This window comes from Astatotilapia calliptera, chromosome 1, assembly GCF_900246225.1.
Source record: "Astatotilapia calliptera chromosome 1, fAstCal1.2, whole genome shotgun sequence".
NCBI lineage: Eukaryota > Metazoa > Chordata > Actinopteri > Cichliformes > Cichlidae > Astatotilapia > Astatotilapia calliptera.
The window spans coordinates 33,274,516-33,293,923 of NC_039302.1; the positions used below are offsets into that span (position 1 = coordinate 33,274,516).

The 19,408-nt window shown below is 40.4% G+C and overlaps 1 protein-coding gene across 1 annotated transcript in view; it reads right to left on the bottom strand.

Annotated features, from left to right (window-relative positions):
- Positions 1-19,408, bottom strand: part of itfg1 (integrin alpha FG-GAP repeat containing 1) — a 163,333-nt gene that overhangs the window by 23,690 nt on the left and 120,235 nt on the right. The window contains exons 13-14 of the mRNA XM_026175418.1: positions 18,098-18,141; positions 15,265-15,343 (exon numbers count right to left, since the gene is read on the bottom strand). Of these exons, the coding sequence (XP_026031203.1) occupies positions 15,265-15,343; positions 18,098-18,141 (123 nt within the window). The remainder of the gene's footprint in view (positions 1-15,264; positions 15,344-18,097; positions 18,142-19,408) is intronic.

Genomic DNA, 19,408 nt, shown 5'->3' on the forward strand with positions numbered 1-19,408 from the left:
AACAAAAGGGGATTTTTGAGGGGATTGAACCTTTAGGCCAGGTTTGGTTTGATGGTTTTGACAGAAGGCTTCTCCTCGTTTGTGGGCAAGAGGTGGATAGCTTGCAGCCCGCCACTCAGCAGGGTAGAGTGGGTGAGAGAGAGAGAGAGAGAGAGAGTGTGTGTGTGTGTGTGTGTGTGTGTGTGTGTGTGTGTGTGTGTGTGTGTGTGTGTGTGTGTGTGATGGAGGATCAAGCAGGGTTATATTGCAGGCAGGGAGCCTGGCTTAACGTCTGCTGAGTACTGTGCGAGTGCGTGTCTGAGTAGACCGGCTAACAAACACGGCCACGGCTGGAGCAAAGCCATTTCACAACACGGGGAGGCTGGCAAAGGGTATTATGCAGAGCAGTGTATCGGAGTGTCTGCATTTTGTGTGCGCTTGTGCATATGCGAGCAAGCGCATTTCTGTCCTATCTTCCAATAGCAGAGCCAGCGGAGGTCTTGGCAGGGGATTCCACCCTGCACACATGACTGACAGCCTACAATCCATCTCTTAGAAGACAAAGCGGATTCAAAGTAGCACAAGCAGTCACCCTTGGTGTGTGTACATCTGTGCGGACTTCTCATTTTCTCAAGTTTTAAACACAGACACACTTGTGGGCAGCATGATGTGCTTCGATTCAACAAGTTATTGCTCCAAAGCCAAACACATCGACAAGCAAACGCTCAAGACCACACGCCCACGAAAGAAAGTACACAGATATCCACAGGGTCCAACCCAATTTGTGCCAAAAGAAAGAGAAAAGAAAAATATAATAGAATGAAAAGAAAAAGTTGCTCTTCATTGAAGAATTACATTTCATTTTACTGATTATATAAAACAAAGTATAGTATAAAAAAGTCTTAGAAATCTTGCTTAAGTCCTTAGAACTGAACTTGATCATCCACCTTGTTACTCCAAACATGGATTGGTAGAATACAAAACACGTTAATGTCTATTTTATTATTTTGTGTTTATATTATTTTGAGACAAAGGAAAGTAAAATAAAAGATTTGGAAATGCCACCGACTGTACACCTACTAAAGTAAACTGAGATGAGGTGGTTGCTGCTGTGATTTGATGCCATACAAGTAAAGCTGAACTGAACCTGAGCCCATGGACATCACCAAATTCTTTGTTTCCTCCCTTGAGATGCCCATCCAGGGCTTTACTACAGCCATCATCACGTTTAGCTTGTTTCTACATTCAGTATTGTATTTAATAACTAAAGAACATGCTATATCAGGTTCAAATCAGGTGACTGACATGGTCACTGAAGTGCTGTTTGATCAGTTATGCAGGATTCTGCTGAATCTGAGCAGAGAGTATAGTGCTAAACACTTCAAAACTCATCCTGCTACTTCTACCAACAGTCTCATCATCAGTAAACACTACTGGCCCATGTACCACTGGCAGTGATATGGCATGTTTTGGATCATGAGCCGTTCCTTTCCTTCTACCTACTTTTATCTCTCTAATCTTGGTTTCTTCTTTCTAAACTATGCAGGCTTTAAAAAATATTTTCTGCAAGTCAAATCCTGACTTCCTGTTCTTGAGTATAACCAGTGGTTTGCACCTAAATCTTCTGTACTTTCTTTCATAAAGACCTCTCCTGATTATAGAACTTGACAGGCCTCACCTGGCTATAAAACCGCTTGTCGATTCATTTTAAACCTCTGAAAATGCACAAGTTTTGTAAAACCAGTTGAATTAAAGCTGAAAGATTTAAAATCAACTGTAGCGGTGTATAAAAATTGTGTCTTTGTCTAACAAATTATGGAAATTATTATTTTTTACTCTTCTAAATCATCATTATTAGTACAGCACTTTTGTGTTATTTTATGTTTTATGTTTTCATTCTTGAATGAGCACCCTCCTGTGCAAAGTCTAGCTGTGGTAACTCTGACAGTCTTTCATTCTGTTTTGACTCACTGACAGTTTTGGCATATGATACACAACTGGGTGTATTCTTTGACACCTGTATGCTAGTCACAGTACCTGAGATAACACTCTAGGCTGAAACTAATTCGGAACACTGAAAATTAAATGACTTCGATGTACCTGAGTGGAATCTCATTTTACTTTATGTTAATTGCATTTTACTCTACTGTGGGTTGAAGAGCAAGTGCTTTTCTTAGTTTATAAAATGTATTTCACTTCCTCTCACACCATCATACCTTGTTTTCCTCACAACAGAATGCAAGCTAGGACCTTGATAAGGCTTTTGGGATACAAGCCCGCCCCCATGATATTTAAGCTGACACATTTTAACTCCTTGTGGGCATGAGAAAGCAAAAAAAAAAAGCAAAAAAAAAGAAAAGAAGAGTGAGACAAAGATGAGAGAGAAAGTCGGACAGAGAGAGGACATGGATGCCTCTGAGGGAGCTTCAACACGTTTGTGTGTGTCCATCTGCCGAGATCTTATGACACATCCTGTCTCTGGGCTCTACCACCTCTGGCCAGGCACATGCAGAATAACAATGTCATGTCTATCAGTCTGAAACAGAGTCAAATTTGTGTACGGGCACAAGATGGCAATAAGTGATGTAAAAAAAAATCAAGAATAAATAAGGAATCTGAACATCAGACGTGTAAAACACAACTGTTAAAAGCAACAGCACACCATCTGCAAATCCTTCCACGGGAAAATGAAAAATGCACCAATATCATGATCCCAGTAAATTCATACAGGAAAGAAATACGGTCATAAACATAATTGGTTTGCAGTGCCGACACACTTACACACACACTCTCTCTCTCACTCCCTGGGGTTTCAAAAACGAAACATTTTTTTTTGAGAACTTCCTGGTGCCCGTCGCTATAGAAACCATTTGGTCCCCTGATGGCGATAAAAGGAGCAAATTGCCGAGATGTAGGGTGGAGCCATAAGGGACAGAAGCGCATATGCGCACGCACGCACGCACGCACACACACACACACACACACACACACACACTACACCTGGCTTGAAGAGCCCCCTTCAGAGCCCTACAATGGTGTCAAGATCTGAACATTGATTTGTGTTTTACCACACGTGTGGCAATGGGCTCTATAGTTGTTCTGTCTTTATCACCATCTAGATTTGCGCTCTCTCTCAAATGATACAGCAATAAAACATGTTGACATCTGCATCCAGATGATGAATGAAATGGAAGCATGGTTGCATGTGTGAAGCAACAGACCTAAAGACAGTGTGCATCACTCTTGCTTGCTCGCCTTTACTAAAAAAATACAGTGTAGCTCCACGACATGTAAAATTTCTTAAATTTTATGTATTCACTTCAGTTTTCCCAGCCATGTCAGCTGTAGAAAGAAATGAAATAAAGCTACAAAACACCTGAAGAAAATGTGATTCAAATGAGAAGAAAAGTATTCAGCCTGAATCAAAAATAAACTCTATTTTTTTAAGTTAAGAAGCCTGAAAACATTTAAGAGTTGGGAGTTTTACTGATGAACCAAAAGAGCATACAGTTATGAATAATGTTCTTGGATGGATGACCTCCTTATTATACATTCTCTCAAAATGGAAGCATTCATCAATTCTCTTGTTATGAGAAACTTTGGAAACCAGACCAAGATGAATTAAGTCAATAGTACTACCCAGCAAAACAAGTGAGTAGTCAGTGTGCTTTGTCTGGAATGATAAATGTGCACTTCAAGACTGGCAGAAGGAGGAGAAACCTGAGAGTTGGCAAAAAGTTTTGTCAGCCAGTGCTGAGTGCATTTAAAAATACAGGTCTGCTTCTTAGGATTGACAAACTTCCATCATGTGGGGAAAAAGTTTAACGTCGTCATTAAGTTACAGTACATGTCAACATTAGATACTTAAATGGAGTTTTGTTATAATCAATGCAGATGATTGGCAGGTGTGTTCAAATTACAGCAATCCCCCTCAACTGCACACTTAAGAAAAACAATTTAACTGCTTGCATAGTGGCTTGCTTTTTCTGATATTATGAAAATGATCCAGTGAGATCTGATTTTGAAATCATTAGAATAGAGAAATAAACCACGCAGTTGTGAATAAGTCTCGACTTAGATCAATGTCAACATTTCTCACATTGCACTGTAGCGCTGTGCGATATGACCAAAATCTCATATCCAGATATAAGAATTCTATCGTCCCGATAACGATATAAATCACAAAAATGTAACATTTTCTGTAATTTCTGTGAATCTCGGGGAGCTCGTCTTGCGTGAAGTGTTTCCAGCTGCGCGTCATGTAGCTGGAGTCGAGTGTTTTAACCGATGTATGAAACGATACATTTTTAGACATAAGTTGTAACGGCCGCCGTTTTCTTGGTGAGTATTTATTACACGGCGTGCTGCGGGGAAAAGCCTGTTCTAACGTTTGAGTCGAAGGTTTATTTTTTAGCACTTGGCAGCTCTTTTTTAATTCTCATCCGTAAATAATCTGCTCTTTCACGTGATTCAGTTTATTTTGAAAAGTCTCAACAGGATCTTGAGCTTTATTGTGAAAGGTTTATGTGGAACATAAACAAGCGGACACGCGATGCTGTTACCGTCGTTGTTGCTAACCACACCGCATAAAAACAGGCGCTTGTCCAGAAAGGGAGAACTTTAAGAAATGAATATAGCCACTACAGTGACCATCAAAACGATGAAAAAATATTGCCGTAAACAGTTTATTTTGCGAAACGATAGACGTTTTTATATCGTCATCCGATATATATCGTTATATTGAACAGCCCTATTGCACTGGACACCCTTGATTTGAAGACAGCAGCCAAAACCTCAACTTCTAACTTCTTCTAGAAATGCACCATTTGGGATATCACAGGGCTGTAGGCAGAGTCCGAAAAACAGTTGTGTTTTGGGGTTGAGGGATTTTAAGTTCTTGGCACACAGAGAAGAAATGAGATACAGACTTTTACATTTGACCTAACAACAGTGTATAGTTTGGATAACAGAGGTGATTTCTTCAAATTAAGAACATTTCCTACAGCATGAAATACATGTCTATAATATGAAATTCTTCCTGTACCAGGTTACTTACACTACAACAGATTAAAATACTGCTCTGTTTGCAGAATAATATTCTACCAGCAGTTCACACGCATGCTGCTTGGTGCAGCGCTGTAGGTCTGTTTACAGATATTATTGCTGATGATGCAAGACACAGTGGACTCTTAATAACAAATCTGAATTGAATTAAATTTACAATTGTCTCCATGGATAAGTTCTTAAGCTGATCATTTCCAAATCCATTTATATTTAGCCACTGCCTTTTCTATTATGACAGAAAACATAAGTCTTTGCAATTTTCTGTACCACTGCACAAATCTTTGCTGACACATGATATTGGCAAAAACAACTGACACCAGAGCCTCTATGATGGAGTACCTAAGTGGAGCTTTGTTATAAATGATAAGGCTAGTATGGCAGGTAAAATGTTTATCATGTTCCCACCCATCTCAGTTTAGTCTACTAATAATTATTAACTCCCACTAAACACAAAGAATATGATGGTTTTATTAACTGTACAGGCATTTACCTCAGCAGGAAGTTACATTTTTGATCCAATGAGGACACGTTTACAATCATTACAGTCATATTGCTTGAACCATATCATTGCTTTAGGTAAGTTACTTTCTTCAGCCAACAAACTGAGAAAATCTCAGAACAAAAACACTGAAGGACACACTGTAGCTTCCTGAGATTAGTTTTACTCTCTGTGAAAAAGTTCATGATCCATTTCGATGCATACTGTATGAGCACTTGCTTCACGGAAACCAAAGGATGTTTAGCAACACACAGGACAACAGACAGGTAGGCAATAGAAGCATATTATAAGTTAAACAGTCTTGACAATACATGGTACCAATAAACTAGCTGCAGAAAAGAGAGATTAATGGGTGAGAAGAGGAAAGAGACAAAGGGAGATAGGTGAAGGAGTGAAAAACATAGACGAGAAAAAAATATGCTAAGCCTGATCAATAGTAATTCACCATATCTCGGTGTTGGGCTACCTCTCTTCTTTTCACACCAATATTTCCTTCTCCTCTCTCCCTCTCTCATCTTCGGTTCTGATCTCTCGCCACTTGCATCTCTTATCTTTGTCTTTTGTTCCACCCTCATTTTCAATCCTATCCTTTTCTCTCTGCGGCTCTGTCCTCTGCACCCTCTCATTTTCTCCCTTTTTAACCCTTTTCATTTCTCCCATCCACCTACTCCCCTATCTTTCTCCCAGTATTATGAATTCTCACTGTGTGTTTAAAGTCTATCCTCAATATACCATGCAATAAATTTTCGGAGAAAAGGTTTGCACTATTGACCTGACGAGGTCTCTGAGAACAGGGGTACACTTGCCCATAGATCAGTATGACGTCAAGTGAAATGGGCTGGCTTTTAGGATTCTGCTTGAGGAATCAGAGTGATGCAGCAAAAAGCAACATAACTGGTTCCAAGTGGACAGGTCAGCACTCACATAATTTTCTCTCTGAGGTCTCTTCTTAATTTCTTTGGATTTTTTTTTTTTTTAACAAACATTTAAAAGGTTAAGATCAATATGTTTTTGGATGAATTGCTGCAGGTGAACATGTGTTTTTTAAAGGTTAAGTATGAAAGTGTGTGTGTGTGTAATTGCTAATCCCGTGGACTCATTAATCTAATTGGACAGTCTATCGAGAGCTCCACATTGATGCGGGCGTGCTACGATTCTTCTCCCTATGAGCACTCCTTCCTTACACTTTCTTTGCCTTTCCTGTTACTTTGCTCTCAAATGTCCCTTTCTTTCTTTGTCCGTGGTGAACATAAAGGAAATAGTCTTTGACACTATAGACACAACTGCACTGTCTGGACAATGTGAAGAACTCTTGAGCTTTCCTTATTCCCTGTTAGCATAATAACATTATTCTTTCTACTTCAATTTCCAGCTTGGTGAGACTAAAGGCCAAAATATGTCTGGCAGAAACAACCTAATGTAATGAAGAGTTATGGGCATGGACTATAGCTAGTTTTCCATCAAATTTATTTATGAGAGTGATGGTATTTTCTTAGTTTATTTCCCAAAATAAGAAGAATCTTTCAAGCTCCCAAGATAATTTGGATTAGAGTATAAGCACTGTTTTATCTCACTGTATCTCAGCTGAGAAATTCACAGGTGGCTTTCAAGACATTGACAAGCTGTTTAAAAAATAACCGTCCTCCACCACGTCCCAGAGAAAGTGCGGACTCCTGATTGCTGTTGTGATACTAAGGCCATTAAACCCTTAATTTAAATTATAAACTAATCAATTTGCTTGACCACAGAAGACACAAAAGAAATTATACTTGCAGAGTGGTTTACTACCATCAAAGCAGCTGATGCGCCCGTTTACCGAAAACACACAGTACATATACTTCAAAATTGAATTTGGTAAGAGTGGCAAAATAAACCAAAAACAAACACAAAAAAAGAATAGTTTGTTTTGTGTGTTGCAGCCTGGAATTGCTTGCAGCTAATGGCGTGGAGATCAGTATTAAGTAAATGATGTTATCCCAAGGCCCGTTTACACCCGCACCCACAGATTTTTTTCCCCTCTTCTCATTGTTGGGATGCATGCATGCTGAAGTTGTCAATAACGTTGTTGTTGTGGAACCTCAGCATCTAGCTGAGGGCTCTGGCTAGTGCTACAGAAGACGAGCAAAGTGATTTTTAGAATTGGCAGGTAAATGAAAATGTTTTAAACAGCTTAACAAATCACCAGACACAAACTTTGCAGTTTGGATCACAGTACATGGATGGTAAATGGTAAATGGATTGATCGTGGCTCAAGAGTTGGGCGTTCGCCTTGTAATCGGAAGGTTGCCGGTTCGAGCCCCGGCTCGGACAGTCTCGGTCATTGTGTCTTTGGACAAGACACTTCACCTACTGCCTACTGGTGTTGGCCAGAAGGGCCGATGGCGTGATATGGCAGCCTCGCTTCTGTCAGTCTGCCCCAGGGCAGCTGTGGCTACAACTGTAGCTGCCTCCACCAGTGTGTGAATGGGTGGATGACTGGGTGTGTAAAGCGCTTTGGGGTCCCTAGGGGGGACTAGTAAAAGCGCTATACAAATACAGGCCATTTACCATTCTTATATAGCGTTTTTCTCCCGGAGAACTCAAAGCGCCGTATACAACATGCCTCATTCACAAGTGCAAACTAATCTACATTCACACACAGTCACACTCCGATGAACGCATCGGAGGGCAATTTGGGGTTAGTACCTTGCCCAAGGACACTTGACATGCAGACTGGGGAAGCCTATGATCCAACCACCAACCTTCCGATCAGTAGCTGATCTGCTCTACCACCTAAGCCACAGCCACCCTACATCTGTGAGATAAAGGCAGATGGGCTGTACTTTCTTAGGGAGAAAAAAATGTTCATTTTCGATAGATTCATAAGAGATGCCGAAGTAAAGGTAAGGACTGCTCAATGAAATTCAGTCAACTATCAATTTAAAGCTTGGGTACGGTTCCAAATTATGCTAGATTTTTTAATCATTTATAGGATCTATATATGGTGTTGTGCCGAAGATTTTTCATAAAACAATTCAAGCATAGTAATTTGAAATTGTTTAAGATTGTATGAAAATACTACACAGTTTAGTATAGTTCATTGAAGACTAAATTGGTTAGTCTACTGTACTGTTGACAGAAGTTGACAATGGTGCACTATGCTGCACTGGTGCAGAGCAGGCTGTGGTGTTCATGCTCACTGTTAGGTCACATCAAGAGTTAAACTGATCAGTCTGCTTCTGTTGTTGCAGTCAATGAAATCCACAAAAAAAAGCAGTAAAACTCAGAGCAGCAGCACCAGGAGCAGGTGAACTGACCCCAGCTTGCATGTAAAGACAACAAATTTACTGGAGCTCACAATAAAAATGTTTACATGTGTTCTAAGCATGTTTTTCCTGACACTGCAGTTTTGATCATGCTAATAGAGGCACATTATATTCAAACTCTGTCCCCTGATTGTCTAAAGTTGGGACCCTGAGAGGAACACAATGCAGTGTCCAGAGTGGAGGAGAAAAAGGATTAAAAAGGTTGTTAATGAATAACTTCAACTATTCATCTCCACCCCCTCACTCCCTCTGTGTCTCAGCAGGAGTTAGTTGATAATGAGGTGTGGTGTTGTCAGAATCACAGCCCATGCTCATCTATCCAACCTGCTTAGTAAGGGGCATGGCGCACCACTGTCTGGTACAATATACATACAAGGTCACAATGAGACAGATGTTAGGGTATGCATGCATGCACATGCTGCTACCCAGACAGAACACATATAGAAATACAGTATGCACACACTGCAGAATGTATAAAAGATAAATACATGAACACATACTTATTATACTGCAGTGCAATCTAATCAGATTAGAGGGTGATATGATCATTATATCGTTTTTGAGTATATACGATGTTCCCCTCAGCTCTGGTACAGGGAAGTTAAACTCATTTTAAGTCACAGTTCACATACAGTATAGCCCAGTTTGATTTCAAGTGGGCTGGACCAATTAATCCAGTGAAACCATTAAATAATCGATAAAGAAAAAAAACTGTATGATTACATTTTTGAAAATGTTCACATTAAATGAATCAACCTGACACCCTGAAATATCTTTGGAAAAATAAGTGCAATTTCAATAACTGCACTTAAAAACTGCTTTTCCAGATTCAGTCAGTTTATTGTTATTGGAAAGAGGAACTATTTCTGTAACTTACAAGAACAAATCCACATGACATCTTTCTTCATTGTGTTAAAACTGATGATTTAGACCTCTGTCGTGGAAGAAATTAACAGTTTGAAAATCACATCTACTGATGTGGTCCATTCAAAGCTACTTGCAAAACAATGCTCTGTGATGCAAAATACTATGAAAAGTCCAAAAATAATTATTTCCTTCTGTGCCATTTTCATATCACACAAAGCAGTCCCATGTGCTTGATTGAACTTGCCATATACATCTACCATCCCTGCTTTTATTCCTCTCCCATCTTCATCCAAACGGCCTCCTTTTCTGATTAGATCTTAGTATTTCTTTCTTATAAGTAACTGCTTCCCCTCTTTCTGTCCTTTTATTCCTTTTTCCTATTTTCTACTGGAATTTCAATCCCCTATTGAGCCTCCTCAGTCCTTTCTCCATCTCTTAGCATTTTATAATCTCTCCTTTCCTCTCTGCTCTCTTTCCCTTTCAGGAGGGTGAAGGGTAAGTGAAGATCGTTGGGCCCCGGTGGAGAGCCCCAGACATCGTGGGTGTGTGTATGTGTATGTGTGTGTTTGTGTGCACCCCATCATTGCTCATCTCTGGCAGCCTCGCTGGCTGTTCCCCGAGCTACAAGCTACAGAATAAATACACTTTAAATCACCACACACACACACACACACACACACACACTCACTCACACATGCACACACGCCTGCTCCCTGGCAGCACTTTGCTGCTGTTAAATGAGGGGTCTGGGGAGTTGTGCCGGCAAAGCCTTTGGCTACTTGTGCTCTCCTCCTCCTCTCTCTCTGTACACTCCAAGCTAACACACACTGAAAGAATAAGCTGGAGTTATGATGGACAGGCTATAATACTGCCAGGATATTCTAAATACATGGGAGTCTGTTTTATGAACATCCCAAACCAGGAGCACTGTCTGGGGATCCAGAGACTTCTTACTGACAAAGATGTACTGGCTGAGTGAACAAAATGTCACCATGTTCTTACGAACTAGAAGGACCACATGGACCAACATGAAAGCAAGGAGCTATTCATTATGATTATTTTATTCTGTTCTGTATGTGTCTTATTTAGAATTTTTGGCTTTAAAAAACAAGAAATACAGATGACTTGCAGCAAAACTCCCTGAGGGGTGGGGGTCACAGGAGATTCACAGTTACATGGTATTAGCACTCACTGCTGCATTTCTCTTTGTATAAGTGCTGAGAAACATTTTCACATTTATCTGACGAAAATTGCTTTGATTTCCTTCCCCAGTTCCACATCAGCCATGAAAGAGTTTGGGTTTATTACCATATCTGTAGCATGAATTATGATCAACTATGGTACACTTACTGTATGCATCATCCCTTGCACTAGAATAAGAATCTATAAAAACTCAACAGTATTTAAAAATAGCTTAATCTTAAATTCGAAGCGGTAAACACGTGATAGTCTTCTTCAGACCTCTAGGAGTTACAAAACATTTGCTTTTGTCACAAACAATTCCTGAGGAAGATATCTGGCTCTTTGATTGCTAAATGTTGCACTATGTCCATCTAGTCTCTAACTGTTTGTGTCTAGTGATTTATGCTGAAAAGAACTCAAGTGGGTTTGCCTCAGCTGCCTGCTGCAGCTGAAAATGACTTACTGAAAGTGGTGTGAAGAAATCAAAACAGGACAGTTGTTGCAGTGAGCTTAGGCTATGAAGGTCTTTGATAATTCTCCCTTTGGTTCATTACTACAACTAGTCACTTCACAACACGGTTTTCACATTGCGTGGAACACGACAAAGTACCTAAATGCAAGCTGAGGTTTATGAAGAAAAAGAAAAAGAAAAAAGGCATGCTGGATTTCTAGGTTTGGTGGGAAGAACATAGATCCTTGACCCGGACCACATTTAAAACCTTAGGGATCAAAACCTTGGGGCTCTATATTAATACTCAAAGATTTTCACTTGGAGCAGAGATAAACGTAATGTTTAAGAGTCACCACACTTCACAGCTGAGAAAGACCTTTAAAGAATCAGAAGCAGTAAGTAAAAGCCACATTGCTTTATGACATCAGTTTCACCATTTTCCTGCTGTCTGTATTCTTGGTCATACTCATGTTAAGCAGTTGCACAGTGTGTTTTAATGCTGTTTGCTAAACATAATATAAAAACGTAACCACATATACATTTCTAAAACCTTTGTACAATCTAAGCTTAGTGTGCATCCACATTAAGTGGGAGTCTGTATCACGCTCTTCTCTGTATCTTCTCTGCAGTGGGTATGAGAGCAGGTGGTGCTCCTCTCTCCCCCACACTGCTCCCTCTTCACTGTTGCTCTCTACGCCCATTTAACTGCATATTTTAAAGCAGTGGGATGTGTGGAGAGGGAACGAAACAGGCAAATACAGCAGAGTTCATGTGATTTTTTGTCCACTCTGTGTTTTGGGGCTGGGACAGAGAGCACCAAACTAAAAACTCTGCAGCTATTAGAAGATTCGTTTGAGCACAGTTTCATAGACAGGAGCTTATAGCTGTCTAATAGTGGTGAAATAATGATGATGTGAGACTGTGAAATGACCGCTCTTTCTTTAAATATGTATATTCTCCAACTGTGCCAACAGACAAATGAAACAATGAAACCTGACAAAATTGAATTATGTTGCACAGAGGAATCCACACAGACTATATATATCCCTGACCCCAGGCTGTCAGTGCGTCGTGTCCTCTTCCACTTCTCTGTCCTTCCCACAATGTAACATCAACTATGTTAACTGTAGCTAATACAGCACAGCATTGCTGTCCTCAGTGTCTCCCCTTATCTTTCTATGCATCACTCTCTTTTTCCTCACTTCTACCCTTATTAGTCTTGAGCAGTAGAGTAGCGTAGAGTTCGTTACCTCATGGGCTGCTAAATATAACATGACCCAGTGATCCTACTAGCTTTAGCAATATAATCAAAACGGCTGGAGTCAAAAGTTTTCAACTGACATTAATAAAATACCACCCACCCTAAGGTATGTAAGATTTGGATAAGGACAGAATTTTTGTAATTTTTTTTCCTCTTTGCAACACCACAATGGATTTTACATCAAACAATCAAGATATGATTGAAGTGCAGACATTCAGCTTTAATTCAAAAGAATTGCATTAACTGTTTAAAGAGTAATTTGTTTGCATAACGGAGGCCAACATTAGGCTGAAAAAACAAAATAAACCTGTAAGAGAAACAGTAAAACGTGAGTGACTGAAGACTGTCTGATGTGGTCTTGAATGTCAAGACACTCAATGTCAAAGTCTATAATCGAGAGACACCTTCATTAATGGAAATACAGGCATAACAACAAGTTTTAAACTACTATTTACACTCAAGAACAAGAAAGCTAGACTACACTTTGCTAGAAAACATCTGAAAGATCTGGCACAGTACTGAAAACACTGTGGGAAGAACAAACCAATGTGTTCAAGAATGATGGGAAGAGAAAAGCATGAAGAAGCAGAGAAACAGCTCGTGATTGAAGCACACTGTATCATTTGTCAAACATGGTGAAGGCAGTGTTATGCCATGGGTTTGTATGGCTGCCAGGTGGACTGGGTCACTAGTGTTTATTGATAATGTAAGTGCTGGTAGAAGTACAAGTTTTTAAGTGTAAACTATCTGCTTTGATTAAACCAACTGCTGCAAAACTGCAACACGTTCTCACTCTCAAAGAGTAACATTTTACGCTAGGTGACAAATCGTTGGTATATTGCGGTGCCGGGCACCCACCACGTCCCTATATTGAGAAACATGAGAACCGTTAGGAATCGTTAATTTTACTTAAATCGCTTTGGAAAACACTATCTAACGTCATTAAAGTCGTGGTTAAGGTTAGGGATAAGGTTATGGTTGGGGCTGGAACGTGTATTACCACTGGAGCGTCATTCTACTGGATTTAATCCATAACCTGGCGTGTAGCATAAGAATGCAAAAGGTCATCTTTCGCGTTCCTCCTGCCACAGGACGTGACAAATCGTTGGTATATTACGCCTCAGGAGTGAGAACGGGTTCAAAACTCATTGGACAGCGGTTGACAAAAACAAAGCATAGTGCAAAAGCATCTGTAGCTGTACTATGGAAAGAATAGTCCTTTGACCATACAAGAAGAGCTGTTTTTCAACAGGAAACAGAAATTTAATTCAGCTCTCCTAACAAAGCCAAAATAATGGATATTTTTCAAAGACAAAGCCAGTCACCTGATCTCAAACCAGTAGAGCAGCTTTTCAGTTAATAAATACAAAACTGAATGGAGAGAGACCCACGAACAAGCAGAACCTTAAGCAGCTACTGAAACAGCATTTGGCAGTCACTGACTACAAATGATTTGCTTCCAAGTAAACGTCATCCCAATATTTACATTTTTCTTAATTTGTTCAATTGCTGTTAAGCATTAACAGCTCAAACTACAGTTAACAGAATATTTTGTAAAACCCCTTGAATTATAATCCACGGGGTGGTGGACAGAGGCAAAATTACAAAAACTGTGTCACTGTCCAAGTAATTATGGACATGACTTTCAAGAGGAATTTATTTAAAAGAGTGAAATGTGCAAGGAACAGTCCTTCGAGCTTACATGAAGTGGAGCTGTTTGTCAGTAGGCGACATATTTTCAGTTCAGTTCTCCTAACCAGTTCCATCCATAACAAACAGTCACTATGGCCTCATACGATCATGAACGTATTCTTCACGAATTATAAGGAGGGTGGCAGGTGATGCAGCATGACAAAATAAACAGCAACAAGAAAACAGCTGTCGTGTGATGCTGGCACTTTCTAGAAAGACAAGTAACTTGGACTTAAATCCAAAGGAAAAAAAGAATCAAAAAAGGAAAAAAAAAAAACAGAGGAAGCTACAGCTTTCTGAGTGTTGCTTCAGCAAGGAAAGCACTTCAGAGTAGAAACAGGGCCCCGAGTGTTTTGCAAGCTTTCACAGTATTTTTCTACGATAGTCTTCCACAAAATATAAGAAATCTGTATCCCACAGACAGACCCAATGCAGTAACTCCAGGTTTCATATTTAAGTCATAATACTTGTAAACATGGACTAACACTTTAAAACTGCATTACGACAGGTCAGATGAGACAGATCTGACACATCAAACTCATTTGTTTTCTTTTCCTTTATAGCACCTTTGTGAAGCACTATATTTTCCATTATTTCAGCTGCCCTTTCTATTTCAGCCTTTTTAGTCTTTGAGACTAAAAAGCTTAAAGGCTATTTTCACTTATAAAAGGAGAAAACAAGAAAATAAAAATCAATATGCCCCTCTTCTTCAAAGTCTCTACTTTCTCCAATAGCCTCCGAAACACACCTGTGGAGTTCAGCCAGACAAAGGACAGCCGTCACTGTCAGAAGGTTAAGTTATTAATAGGTATTATGTATAATTGTTGCTGGTGTGCTAAAGCAGAGGTGGTAACATATCAAAGAAATGAACGCTTATTTTGGCTATTCTACATCATTACAGAGTTATTTAGAATTATCAGGAAAAGATCAGCCCACCCCACCCAAAAAATAAAAAAGGTCTTACCTGATGCATTTTTCAGGTAACCATTAGAATCCACTGTGGTGTACTTGACATAGGGGCCTGGCTGGTTCACACCAAAAGGCTGACAAAAAAACACATGTAGACACATAAATAAGACATCGAACAACAGCTAATATTTTGCAATCTCTTTTCACTTCAGTTATCTGTCAGTGAAGGTGAAAAAGAGGACAGAGAGAAACAATCAGGGTGCGGTGGAAGTGATACAGGCACAAGTGACCTTGAGTCATTCTTCAGTTTTATTTCCACTAGTAGGTAACACGCAAAAGTCGGACCGAGCTGATTTGACTGAGCATAAATGAGTGTGACGGTTGCATGTTTACGTGCCTGTGTGGGTGGATACTCATCTCTCATATTATCTCTTCATTATGAAGGGATGGCAACTAATGAAGAGATCTGTCGCGCCATCCTTCGCTTTACATCAACTAATCATGAGCCTGTTATACACACATACACGCTGCAAGGGAGACTTGGGCCTTTATGCTGTGACACTCAGCAGTTGGGTGAGAGAGGAATAGAAATGAGGTAAAAAAAAAGAAAAAAAGGAAAGAGTGCAATGAGGAGCAGACTAGTGGGCTGAAAGAAAGAAAGACAGCAGAAGAGAGGTGTGACTAAGAAGAAGAGGAGTGGGAGAGTGAAATGAAAGGGGTTTGATGGATGGGAGACGAGAGGAGTAGAAACAGCCACGAGCTCCACTCGTCTACAGCATTCATCATACCTTTCAGTTAGACAACAAACGGGCGGGAGAGTAGACAGACAGAAAACAAAAACAACTCTAACACCAGCAGCCTGTGCTGATGCCAAAGTTAACGTGTTTTGCAAAGGGCTTTCCACTGGTAAGAGACAATACAAGTAGTGGATGTTACTGGCTGCTTTGTTTCAGTCTTTTTTCTGTTTATTTCTTTGTCCACCTACATGCGATGAGTAGCCATATGTGCTTAAAGGGCATTTAAAGCAATCTACGCAAGACACCAGACACCACTGAAGAGCCCTGGACACAACCACGGTTAGGTCCAATTCACACAGCCCTAGAGGACGGCTGGCAACCGCCACGCACGAGGGAAAAATGTTTATTTCTCAGTCAGTTGTGAATGGTTACTGGTAGTCACTGTGCACTGACTGCTAACTGTCACCCCTGGTACCCATCCCTAGGGAAAAGTGTGTTTTCTGCGACTGGTCAGTGAGTGGTTGCGGGCTGTCACTAGTGTAAAATTGGTTGCAAAGTGGTATATTGCGCTGCACTAAAAAAAAAAAAAACTCCTTCTGATTGCTTTGGTTGCTAGTATATAATATTAGCGATACAACTAGTTAATATGGAAAATGCCAACTACTCACTAAATAACTGTGAGAAGTGTTTCACAATTCCAAATGGGAACTTTAAACTCAAATGTGACTGTTGCAGTAGTAAGGCAAAACTTTTACTTTGACAGAGTGTGTTCTGTTTCCGGTTTGTGTCGCACATTTTTCACATTTTGAAATTTCACTGCAACTTGCCCAATACATGGTTAGTGTTTGCAGACAAGCCAGTGTTTTCCAATCTGCTAGTGACCAAAGTAATCCTAAAGAGGTATTTGGTCCTGCACTGCAACCCTCACCCCACCACCACACCACAACCACCACCACACACACACACACACACACAAACACACACAAAGAAAACTGACAAAGCAGGAGAGGGACAAAAGGAAAAACAGGGAGAAGTGAACATGAAACTGAACTTCCACCTATTTTGATGCAAGCCAGCGCAATTCTTGTGATAATCAATGAAAGGTACAAGCTATAATGGAGAATGGAGTCTCTGTTATAGTAACAGAAGCGGTAACGGAAGCTACAAGAGCTATCATTCTGCAATGCAATTCATATTAGCAGCCATCAGATAATGCAGAGCTTTCCCAAAAGGACCTACACAAAAAGCTCAACCCCACTCGACTTGCCTCAATGCAACCTCATCTGGTAATGTGCAGTGTAGTCCAGTGATGGGTACAGGGGACATTATCAGCACTTAGTAGAATACCTTGTACTGGGAATACCAAACAGACTTTCTAGGACTGCACTACATCTTCTCGTCAGTATCTAAAGCAAGAAGCCCATCAACAGTTTTATGCAAAGCTCTTATCAGTCTGAGCAGCTGGTAAGTTTCTGTAACTGCTTTATCACATCAGGATTTCAAAAGCCTTTATTTGCTATTACACAATGTCCAACAAATGAGAAACAAAAATCCCTTATTGTTACCTTTTTCTTTCTTTTTTTTTTTTTTTTTTTTTACATCACATTTTTGGTCTCATCACATCGATGCAAACATGAAGCCTTGGATATGTCAGAAAGTTACATAATGTCGTCAGGGAGTTAACCAAGTATTGATATCTGTTATAAATTTATTATGAAGGTCTGTAACTTCTCTCCATTATGAAAAAGCAAATATAAACAGCACATTTCTGGTACTGCTACTGAATGAAACCAAAACGTATCATTTCATTTTTTTCCCACATTCTCAAGCTGCATTAAATGATAGGTACTTTACTTATAAAGAAGAGCTCATGCTGCTCTAAAGCTTAAATGCACATCACCCATTCAGATCCTCCTTGCTAATTTCCTAAATATAAAGTTGATGCTCTGCACTGATGTAAAGTTTGGCCAGCAGCTGTACCATCTCTCTTCCTGCTATAGAATACTGGAAGACTGCAACCTCTGGAGGACGATGATGTACACAGATAAGTGCAATGGATAGACAGATATATCTGTGGTCAGACATATAAGAACATAACACCTTTTCTTTGTCATCATTAGAAAAGTGAAAAAACAAAGCACAATATCTTACCTTAACACCTTCAGGGCAGTCATTGGAGCAGAGGCCACTGAGTACTGTAGAAGAAGAGATGGCAAGAGTTAGACATGATACTCAGCACGTGTTACAGGTGCAGCACAATAATACAGCACTGTAAAACAAGTACCTGAAGTGCTGCTGTATCAGTTCGCCAACAGTCACTATATATATATATATATATATATATATATATATATATATATATATATATATATATATATATATATATACTGAACAAAAATATAAACGCAACACTTTTGTTTTTGCTCCCATTCCCCATGGGATGGACGTAGAGACCTAAAATTCATTCCAGATACACAATATAACCATCCCTCCCAAACAGTGGTCACAAATCAGTCCAAATGTGTGGTAGTGGGCACATCTGCTATATTGAGATAATCCATCCCACCTCACAGGTGTGCCACATCAGGATGCTGATCTGACATCATGAGTAGTGCACAGGTGTACCTCAGACTGCCCACAACAAAAGGCCACCCAGGAATGTGCAGTTTTGTCTCACAGCAAAATGCCACAGATGCCACAAGCAATGAGGGAGCGTGCAATTGGCATGCTGACAGCAGGAATGTCAACCAGATCTGTCGCCCGTGCATTGAATGTTCATTTCTCAACCATAAGCCGTCTCCACAGGCGTTTCAGAGAATATGGCAGCACATCCAACCGGCCTCACAACCGCAGACCTCGTGTAACCACACCAGCCCAGGACCTCCACATCCAGCAGGTTCACCTCCAAGATCGTCTGAGACCAGCCACCCAGACAGCTGCTGGAACAATTGGTTTGCACAACCAAACAATTTCTGCACAAACTGTCTGAAACCGTCTCAGGGACGCTCAACTGCATGCCCGTCGTCCTCATCGGGGTCTTGACCTGACTCCAGCTCTTTGCCGTAACAGACTTGTGTGGGCAAATGCTCACATTCGATGGCGTCTGGCATGTTGGAGAGGTGTGCGCTTCACGGATGAATCATGGTTCACATTGTTCAGGGCAGATGGCAGCTGAGAATGTCCCAGTTCTTGCATGGCCAGCATACTCACCGGACATGTCACCCATTGAGCATGTTCGGGATGTGCTTGATCGGCGTATACGACAGCGTGTACCAGTTCCCACGAATATCCAACAACCTCGCACAGCCATTGAAGTGGAGTGGACCAACATTCCACAGGCCACAATTGATAATCTGATAGACTCCATGCGACGATGTGTTGCACTGCATGAGGCAAATGGTGGTCACACCAGATACTGACCGGTTCTGGGTCCCCAGACCCCCAATAGCGCAAAAAACTGCA